Source organism: Nicotiana sylvestris, chromosome 2 (genome assembly GCF_000393655.2).
Source record: "Nicotiana sylvestris chromosome 2, ASM39365v2, whole genome shotgun sequence".
In the NCBI taxonomy this organism is placed as follows: Eukaryota; Viridiplantae; Streptophyta; class Magnoliopsida; order Solanales; family Solanaceae; genus Nicotiana; species Nicotiana sylvestris.
Window position 1 is genome coordinate 129650495 of NC_091058.1, and position 10965 is coordinate 129661459.

A 10965-nucleotide genomic window follows, 5' to 3' on the forward strand; every position below is an offset into this window, starting at 1 on the left:
GAAAGAACTTTCTGTAATATATGCCTTCAAGTACAAGTTTAATCAAATCAATGATAACATTTATTCAAACACTTTCACTTCTTGCTGAAAAGCCTTCAATTGCTGCAGTTTGATCCTGAATTGGCAGCAGTTGTTGCAGCAGTCATAGCAGCAGTTGTTGCACCTACTTTTATACCTCCTGCAGCTTTAACAAGCTTTAACAACTTCTTGTTTATTTTAATATTAAATAGGAACATGGACAATCTAGAGCGTGATTGGATGTACAAAAGGTTGGATGGCCGAGAGGGTATTAATTCAAGTTTTATAACTGGTGTGAACAAGTTTCTCCAGTTTGCTTGTTCTCAGCGCAATCGCATGAGTGGTGACAATGTTAGTTGTCCATGTAAAAAATGTCACAACATTAAATACATGGATGTTGAAACTGTTAAATTGCACCTTTATCGGTATGGATTTGTTGAGAACTATTTTCTTTGGAAGTATCAAGGAGAAAAAGATGTGACCGGTGAGATGTCTTCTAGTTGTGATTTGCATGGTGGCGCTCAACCTGAATTGGGATATGAGAATCCATATCGACAAATGGTCTTGGATGCAGCTGGACCCAATTTTGGCCATGGTTTGAGCTGGCATTCTTATAATAATATTGAACCTAAGTCGTCTCATTCTTATGAACCTTCAATGGAGGCAGAGCCTAATCCTTCAATGGATGCGGAGCCTAATCCTTCAATGGAGGAGGAGCCAAATCTTGAGTGCCAAAGGTTTTATGATTTGCTACAGGCCGCTGATGCAAAATTATACCCTGGTTCTTCCCTCTCTCAACTCGCAGTGGTTTCCGGGATGTTAAATATTAAAATGGAGAATACTTTATCACAAAGAGGTTATAACCAAATGATGCAATTGTTGAAAGAGGCTTTACTAGAAGATAACACAATGCTTGATAACTATTACGAGACCAAGAAGCTAGTGCGTAGCTTGGGTTTGTCAGTTGAAAAGATTGATTGTTGTAATTTTGGATGTATGTTGTATTGGGGTGAAGATGAGGACCTCACATCTTGCAAGTTTTGTGGTCACTAGAGGTACAAACGTCATTTCGGTTCTCGTAAGAGGAAATTAATCCCTTACAAAACAATGTATTATTTTCCTTTGATTCCTAGATTACGGAGATTATATGCATCTCATGCTACAACCACTGATATGAGATGGCATCATGAGCACAAACAAGAGGATGGAGTAATGCGTCATCCATCAGACTCTGAGACTTGGAAGCATTTCAATGAAACTCATCCTTTTTTTGCTGCTGAACCAAGAAATGTGAGGTTGGGATTATGTACTGATGGTTTTCAACCCTTTGGTCATTCAGGGAGGAAATACTCATCATGGTCAGTGATTGTCACTCCATACAATTTGCCTCCAGGGATGTGTATGAAAGAGGCGTACATATTCTTAACTGTCATTATTCCAGGGCCAAACAACCCTAAACAAAAATTGATGTTTATCTACAACCTTTAATAAAGGAATTGACCTTGTTGTCGGAGACGGGTGTAGAAGCATTTGACATCTCAAAAAAACAAAATTTTCAATTAAGGGCCGCTTTGATGTGGACAATCAATGACTTTCCAGCATATTCTATGTTATCTGGATGGAGTATTGTCGGTAACTTAGCATGTCCTTATTTTATGGAGGAAGCACAATCCTTCAGATTATGTCATGGTGGGAAAACAACTTGGTTTGACAGTCATAGAATGTTTCTTGACCAAAATATCCGTTTAGGAGAGATCGTAAAAACTTTCATAAAGGTCAGACTGTTAGAAGGCTACCACCACCCCTTAGGACAGGAGAGGAAATCTTGAACCAAATTTGTGAGTTGGGACTGAGAAAAGTAACTGAGCTAGATGCAGAAGAAGTTAATGGGAGAATTTATAGGTGTTGTGGATGGAAAAAGAGAAGCATTTTTTGGGATTTGCCTTATTGGAGCTCTAACATGATCCGCCATAATCTCGATGTCATGCATATTGAGAAGAACGTCTTTGATAATGTATTTAACACAGTTCTTAACGTTGATGGCAAAACAAAAGACAATCCAAAGGCACGTGAAGATATGGTAAACTACTACGATCGACCGTAATTGGAAAAGAATCCTATTGATGGAAGCTATCCCAAAGCTACATATACAATAGAGAAGAATCAAAAAATTGCCTTGTTCAATTGGTTGGAAAATGTGAATTTTCCAAATGGGTATGTTTCGAATTTGAGTCGGAGCCTAGACACAGACAAGTATAAATTATTTGGTATGAAAAGTCATGATTGCCATGTGTTCATGCAACGATTAATGTCTATTGCCTTTCTGAGCTATTTCCTAGTAACGTGTGGCAAGCACTTACGGAATTGAGCTTATTTTTTAAGGATCTCACCTCGACTGTTCTTCGAGTGGTGGACATGGAGAGATTAGAGGCAGGCATCCCACAGATCTTGTATAAGTTGGAGTGTATATTTCCTCCTAGATTCTTTAACTCAATGGAACATGTGCCTGTACACCTACCATATGAAGCAAGGATTGTTGAACCTGTACAATATCGATAGATGTATCCTTTTGAGAGGTTATGACCTTTTTATGCTCTTATTATGACAAATATGATACACATGACTTTATAAATTTAATGGTCTATCCATTTACTTGTATAGGTACCTTCAAACTCTTAAAAAATGATAGGGAATAAAGCTAGTGTCGAGGGTTCAATTTGCGAAGCATACTTGATGATGGAATCAACACAATTGTTTTTTCATTATTTTGAACCTCATGTCATGACACGTAATCATAATGTGGCCCTTAATGATGATGGTGGTGTTATGGAAGATCTTGAAGGAAATTTATCAATATTCACCCATCCAGGCCGACTATGGAGAGAAGGAAAAAAGAGAAGTTTGTCCCTCGAAGAAATCAAGGCAGCCCAAACTTATATTCTACTAAATTGTGTAGAGGTTGAGCCGTTTGTAAGGTATCATTTTTTAATAATAATAAATATATCCATATATTTTGAGTATGTATTTAACTTATTTTGTTGCAATGAAGTATGTACATACAACGGTTGCAAGAAGAATTCTCCAACCTATCTCAGGATCAAATAAATGAGAGTCTCGAAATGTGTTTTGCTATATGGTTCAAAGAATATGTAAGACTATAAAAATCATTATCTTTTAAGAAATTATGTACTTAAATTGGCTTGTTATATTTAACCAAGTCTTATAAATTATTTGAAATAGGTTCGATGCAACCACGTTGAGAACCAATTCTTGTGTAGTCTTGTTCATGGACCATTAATAAGCGCAAAATGTTATCCGGTGTATTTTGTTAATGGATATAAATTTCACACGGAATGTCATGGTAGTGCAAGATCAACAATTAATATTGGAGTTTGTATCTCGGATCCAATGTTGGTGACTATTATGGACAGATACAAGAGATTATACAACTGGAATACCACGAAGAACCTTTAAAGCAAATTGTATTATTCAAGTGTGAATGGTTTGATCCAACTGTGAATGTTGGTGTCAAAGAGCATAACCAATACAAACTAGTCGATGTGAACCATCATCGTCATTTTAACAAGTACGAACCTTTTATTCTTGCGATGCAAGCAACTCAAGTGTGTTATGTGCCTTATCCTAGCACGAAAAAGGACAAGGATGATTGGGTAGCTATTTTGAAAGTTAAACCTCGGGATGTTATAGAACTTCCTGATGAGGCAATAACATCAACTCTAGAACCAACTCTTCCATTCCAAGTTGAAGAAGTTGAAGTCCATTTGATAGATATGAATTTCACCACTGATGAGATATAATCTTACATGATCCAAATGGGGATATAATTGAAATGGTTGAACCCATTAATGATGGACTATTGATAGAGAATCAAGAGTTCGAAGAAGAATCTTCAGAAGACGAGTATGAAACTGAGGATGAAAATGAGGAGGATGATGAGGAAGAGTTTGAAGAAGAAACAGATGATGACTAGTGTGTTGATAATGCACTACTATATTTTTATTGAATTTTGGTTTTTTAGTAATCTGTGTGGTATGTTATAAGTCATATATCTATTTTGTAGTATAATCTATAGAGAATCGAATTGAATACCACGTTTGTAGTAATCTAAATGGTATAGTACTCTTCTAGCTTACATTGTGTTGTGAATCGAATACCACGTTTGTAGCATGTATTTTTCTACTTTGTGTTGCTTCAATATTGGATTTTTTTGATGAATCTACCTTTGTTTCTTTGCTGCTAAAATGAGATAAAGAAGCAAGCTCATTAACAGAATCAGCAATTTCTTCGACACAAATGACGATATCGGTTAGTATTGATGCAACTGCAGCCACTAGTATGACTTCTAGTAAGTTAATATCTTCCCAGAAACCTAATATGAGAAGTGATTTCAGGTTCTTGGCTGCTGTTTTGGCGTTTGAGACATGTTTATTAGCTGACAAGGGAGAAGTCATTGTTTTTATAGAATGTGCTAGTTCTTTTAGTGCTTTCCCAGATTCTATGCTCATTTTTATTGTTGTTTCCTTGATCATTCCCTTGATCTCTTCAGGTGCCTGCAATGGAGTCACCATGTATCTCTCTGCATTTTGTTGAATTTTATAAGCTTTCATACTAGCTTAGCTTCTGTAACTTAGCTTCTGCTTGTTTGAATTTTCAGTAAGTTAGCTTCTGTAACTTAGCTTCTGCTTGTTTGAATTTTATAAGCTTTCATACCAGCTTAGCTTCTGCTTGCTTGAATTTTCTATAACTTAGCTTCTGCTTGTTTGAATTTTATAAGCTTTCATACTAGCTTAGCTTCTGCTTGCTTGAATTTTCTGTAACTTAGATTCTGCTTGTTTGAATTTTCAGAGACTATACTACTCAGGTTAAGTTGGAGCAGCCCATTGCAGCCCAAGAAAAGGAGCAATTGGAAATATGCCTCGAGGTAGAGGTCGAGGTAGTGCAGGCCGTGTAGGTAAATCTTCAGTTAGGGGTAATTTTTCTACTCGTGAAAATATGCCTACTGTTCCCATTCCCACAATCAATCCTCAACAAGGTGGTACGAGTTCCTCAGATGGACCGGATCACATCAATCAAGTTCAAACATTAGGTCCTAGTAGTATGCCACCTACTCAAACATCAGGCCATGGTAGTACCCCAACTATTAATTTGGAACCATCTCCAAATACCCCTAATCAGAGCAACACAATTGGTTAGGATACATATTCTCAAAGCAACATAATAGGCGAAACTGAGTGTAGCAGTACCCACCGACTGCGAACGCTTCTTACTATTTCTCCTACAGGGTTAGTCCATACTTGTACTATTACTTTTGGTATATTGTTATTGATACATGGTATTCCTTTAAATAATGTCTTCTAATTTGTTCAGGTTAGAGCCTTCATATGAATGTTCTGAGTTTATAACTACGTCTTTCAAGAATGAACTTGATCCTAATGGATTCAACTAGAAAAATCAAATGAGTTAAAAAAAATTATTTTGGAGAATTCAAGGTATAATCCATCACAATTAGATTTTGAAAGTATATTAACTTTTATATGTAACTTATTAATGTTATTACTTTATAAAATTATTTCAGAAGGCTTTCTACTGGGATTCTTCAATTGATAGTGCGGTGCAGATCCAATGGGAGCGTAGGGTAGAAAGAATATACAGTGATTTTGTTAACAAACTAAAAGCAAATATGGTTCAACCGGACACTATTCCAAATAATGTGTGGGAAAGTTGGTCGAGACTTTGGAAACATCCTAAGTGTGTTGAAAAGTCAGAAATAAATGCAAAAAATCATTGTGGTGGGAGCGAAATTGCCACTGGGACTCATACATGTGGCTCTATCAGTGTTGGGGAGCATCGCAAGAGACTTGTAAGTGTATTTATAACTTTTCCCTGGATTTGTACTGTGTGCATGTTCACTTGCAACCCCAGATTCCTCTGTTCCAAAAGTGGATTCTATATTTTACAAGAAAAGGGTACACATATGAACTTGAAAAGAACTTATATATGTTCATACCTTAATGTGGAAATATATTCACCACTTAGGTTGTTGTGGGATATCAATAACTTCTCCTCATAGTTTTCTCCTCCAAATATACCAATAATATTGTCCGAGCTGTGTTAAACATGAAATTACCAATGAAACTTCTGATCGAGGAGATACCATAATACCAAATAGTTGATAGAATCAAAACAGACAGTCAAGTTTCACAAGAATATTAAGCAGAAGACAAAACTGATAAGAGTGTTTCATGCTTTTACTATGAAGGCCTTTTACTCTTAAAATTTCCTACAAAAACATCTTCTCAATATATTTCTATAAAATGTAACATTGGCAATATTCTTTTCATGCATTTTACTATCAAATGTTTGTTTTGAAAGTATTTTTAGGATTTGAAGTAATTTCGATATCTGAATTCACTGACTTTTTTTCCACTGAATTATCTAATCATATGACATCACTCGATTCTGTCAAAATCATTAAAGCATTTCCTGTATGTAGGAATGAAAGGGTATATGTTCCCTTGCATAGATGCCTCACTAGTAACTTCTTTAGTTCCATCCCTTTATTATTTAGTACCTATACTAGTTTATATAATTTTTTATGTCTATCATCATTATTTCCTTTATCTTCCTCCCTCCTCCATCAATTTATCAAAGCTGTTTTGAGTAATGATAGTGTTCTGATCCATAGCTCATTTGATAGAATCTTCCATATTTTTCTTTATACATTTACTGCTCCCTTTTTTTATTGAGTTCTTTTTAGATTTTGAGCTGCCAGTCATTTCCTAATCCATATTGAACAATTTAACTAAGTAACTTTCCCGGCTCTTTGATCATGATACTATTAGGTGTGTTGTTGAGTAGATACTCATGTTCTTAAGCTAGTTCTGCATTGTCTTTTATATTTGCCTGTTAAGTTGGTTGAAACACTTAAGTCAGCTCATTTTAAAAGCCTTTTGTCTTCAGCCAAAAGCTAAACAGCTACTAAAATCTTGGTTTTGGAAAATGTCAGATAATGGTATTTAAAGAATAATTTAGTTTCTATATTTTCACTCCAATTTGAAGTCAATATATAGATACTGACTTTAGTCTAAACTGGAAAATAGAACTAAGAAGAAAAAATATAAAAGAGAATTAACTTAGTAGATACTATAAATACTCTAGATAAGGGGTGTATTTTTAAATTAGATCTTGGTGTGTACTCTTTGAAATATAAAGTTGATAGAAATTGGGAAAAGTTGAAAAGGTCTTATAAGTATTTATTTGGTATACTTACGTTAGTTCAGGGTTGGCTGCTAACTGTCATTTGACTAACATTGGGTGGTTCGGTAAAATTTTCCATTGCTAAAATAAGTCTATAAGCTTATAAGCATTTATTTGGTATCACAAACCAGTCTGCAGCCTCATATATGCTCTCAGATATGCTCTGCAATGAGGGATGTCAAGCTCTTGATTTTGCACCTATAGACTTTCGATGTTTTTCGTGGTTAATTACCTGAAAATTTAATCAGCTATTTGAAGTAAACAAACATGTTCTTTCTTTGAAATACAAAGGAAATTAAGTTTGTGAAATTTGAAGGATTAATATTCACCTTGTCCTGATGAACAACTACCTTAGGATGTAATATCTGTGTCATTTTGTCCTCTGAATATTCAAACTGTTTCTGCTTTGCATACTTCTTGGAACACAATCCTTTCATTACCTCTGTGTATAATGAAGAAAAAGGTGTAACTACATAACACATCAAGAACCAAGATAATCCCTCCGTTTCAATTTACTTGAACTCATTTGACTGGGCACGGATTAAAAAAATCGTATTGGCTTTTGTTAATTGTTGTCATTTTAACTGATGGTGTAAAATAATTTTTGCTATTACTGTATATATGTTGAAACTATTTCTTTTATTCTTTTGTGCCTTGCACACACTCTTTTTAGCGTTCAACTCCTTAGCAAACTTCAGGTTGATCGAGATTCGCTTAGTGTACCCTTTTGTTTCTCTATCTTCTTAATTGAATAATTTTTGTATAGGCTGTTAAAAAGGGTCGAGATCCAACACCAAATGAGTTGCATTTGCACGTCCGTACACATGGTAATGATGGAAAATCTTTTGTTACTGAGAAATCCCGAATCGTACATGTAAGATAACTTTTTAATTGACTTTACTTTCATTTTTTTTTTTTTTGTAAATTGAATGTTCTTATTAACTCTTCTACAGGAAAAATATCAGGAGATATTACAATAACAAACACAAACTCAATCTGATATTGATCAGTGTAAAGCATATTATCAAGCCGCGGGAGGAGAAAAGAAAAAAAGAGTATATGGTCTTGGATCGCAAGCAAAATGCTTCTACGGGCCAAATCTTCATGGCTCTCGTGGATCTGATGCTACATCGTCAACAACACCTCCAAATTCTCAATCAACACCGACAGGGAATCTGGATGAGTTAGTGATGCGATTGATTCCTGCACTGACAGATCATATAGTTCCTGTAATCGTTGAGCGGGTACGCGAATTAGTTTCCTTACCCTCGCATCAGCCAAATACTGATATGGAAACTACAGTTCCAACATCTTCTACTGCTGCTAACATTGATGAGCTTCACGCATTGGGTTCTGATGATGACTGTAACTCTCCAGCCCAACGTAGTTAGCTTACTTTGTTTGGACATTATTGTTCGTCCTTGTGGATTTTTTGTACTTAATGATACTGTTATATGCATTATGCTATATATTTTGGACCTTGGAATTTATATTAATATCAGTGACTTTTTATTAAGTGTATTTAATAGTTTATATAATATGTTTGAACAGAGTACATTTAAAATAATAAATAAAAAGAATTTTAAAAAATCAGCAATATAGTAAAAATAAATCAGTGACAGATATGTTCCGTAGCTAAAATTATCGCGTAAAATTAAATCTTGCGACGAATTGGCAACAAAAGGTTTTTATTGCAAAAAGCAGGGACAATTATCTATAACACGGCTAGCAACAGACAATATCGTTGCTATAAGAACAAACGACAAATTTTATTATGTATTGCAGCGACGAAAGACATCAAAATAGCGACAGAAACAAGCTCTATAGCGACGGATATTTCCCTCGCTAAACTTTGCTACAAAAATATGTCGTCGCTACTCCGTCGCTAATTCTGCGACGGTTTCATATTTTTCGTTGCTATAAGCCTAGCAACGAGGATTTTAGGGACCAACTTGAATCTGTCGCTATTCCGTCGCTAAACAAATTTAGCAACAAAAAACATTGATTTAGCGACGGAATACGGTCGTCCATAAACGCTATTTTTTTTTGTAGTGTTTCCATTTCGGCTGGGAATGCACCATTATTTTTACAACTGCAATAACAAAATTTGGTTATTCTGGACGTCTGACATACAACTAGATATTCTGGAATATGAAGAACAACATGTCACGTGTAAAGTTACATTACCGATGAACCCTACCCCAATTCATATTACTATAGTATATGCAAAATGTACAAGAGAAGAAAGGAGACAGCTATGGGATGACTTGAGAAACTGGGGACATAGAATTCAAGGCCCTTAGGGTGTAATGGGATACTTTAATGTGATACTTGAGGCAGAAGAGAAAAAAAGGGCAGATCTTTTAGAATCGACAAAAGCATAGATTTCATAAACTGCATAAAAGATTGTGGACTTCAAAACGCATGATATTCAGGGAACATTTATACCTGTAGTGACAATAGAGGCTTCCCAAAAACAATCTAGATGAGGCTGGATAGGTTGCTCATAAACTCAGAATGGTTCGATATATTTAATGAAACAATGGTCCAACATCTAGCTAGACTGAGCTCGGATCATGTGCCACTGCTAATTACTCTAAAATCATCTGATAACGGGGGACCTAAATACTTTAAATTCCTAGACTTATGGTCCAAGCATGAAAACTTCAAAAAAGTGGTCCAAGAAGTATGGAAGGAGCCAGTAGACGGCAATGCCATGTGGAAACTTTATCAAAAACTCAAGAGGACATGCCAAAAACTAAGTACGTGGTCCAGAGAAGTGTTTGGAGACATATACGAGGAACGAAAGAGACTAGAGAAACACATTGCGGAGCTTGAAAAGGAGTTATATTTGGATCACTCGGCAGAAAAGAGAGCAGAGTTGAATAAGTGCAAAGCAAATTACCTCCAATTTCTCAAGCTTCAAGAGGCAGTCCTTAGACAGAAGGCTAAGGCCAATTGGCTAAAAGATGGAGATAGAAACGCAGCTTACTTCTACAACACTATAAAGGGGAGAAGGAAAAGGCTGAATATTCAAAGAATACAGGACGCCAATGGAAAGTGGATAGAAGGGAGCCAGGAAATTGCAGATGCTGCTATAGAGCACTTCCAGAGAATTTTCAGTCATCATAGTGCTTCAAATAATTTCTCAGCTCTAGACAACATAACAACTCGGATTATAGAGGATGATACTTTTATGCTCATAGCAGTGCCAGACCTAGAAGAAGTGAAACAAGCAGTATTCTCCTTTAGCGCATAGAGTGCCCCAGGCCCAGATGGCATTGGTGCCTTATTCTACCAAACATGGTGGCAAATAGTTCAAAATGATGTGTATGACTTTGTGGTGGCCTTCTTTGAAGGGGATGCTATCCCTAGGTTCTTCTCACACACATGCTTGGTGATGATACCAAAAACTGAACTCCCACAACACCTAACAGACCTAAGACCAATCAGCTTGTGCAATGTGTCAAGCAAGATCTTGGCTAATATGTTGAATACAAGACTGTCTCAATTGCTGCCAAAAATTATATCTAGCAACCAATCAGGTTTTATCAGAGGTAGACTAATCTCTGAAAATATAATGTTGGCACAAGAGATACTTAAAGGAATACGAAAACCAACCCAAGGTAAAAATGTGCTGAAACTTGATATGGCAAAGGCATATGAAAG

General features: G+C 35.8%; 2 protein-coding genes and 1 pseudogene across 2 annotated transcripts; 2 read left to right on the forward strand and 1 right to left on the reverse strand.

Moving 5' to 3' along the window:
- Nucleotides 1–4163: 4163 nt before the first annotated feature.
- LOC138885573 (aluminum-activated malate transporter 7-like) lies at nt 4164–4607 on the reverse strand. The gene has a single exon (XM_070166535.1). The coding sequence runs from the start codon at nt 4605–4607 to the stop codon at nt 4164–4166; it is 444 nt and encodes a 147-aa protein (XP_070022636.1).
- Nucleotides 4608–4950: 343 nt separating this feature from the next.
- LOC104230873 (uncharacterized) lies at nt 4951–8687 on the forward strand (annotated as a pseudogene).
- Nucleotides 8688–9838: 1151 nt separating this feature from the next.
- LOC138885574 (uncharacterized) lies at nt 9839–10555 on the forward strand. Its single transcript, XM_070166536.1, has one exon. The coding sequence runs from the start codon at nt 9839–9841 to the stop codon at nt 10553–10555; it is 717 nt and encodes a 238-aa protein (XP_070022637.1).
- Nucleotides 10556–10965: the final 410 nt, after the last annotated feature.

What these genes read in the sequence shown, in the direction of transcription:
- LOC138885573 (XM_070166535.1), bottom strand. Translation starts at nt 4,607, where the DNA reads ATGGTGACTCCATTGCAGGCACCTGAAGAGATCAAGGGAATGATCAAG.
- LOC138885574 (XM_070166536.1), top strand. Translation starts at nt 9,839, where the DNA reads ATGGTCCAACATCTAGCTAGACTGAGCTCGGATCATGTGCCACTGCTA.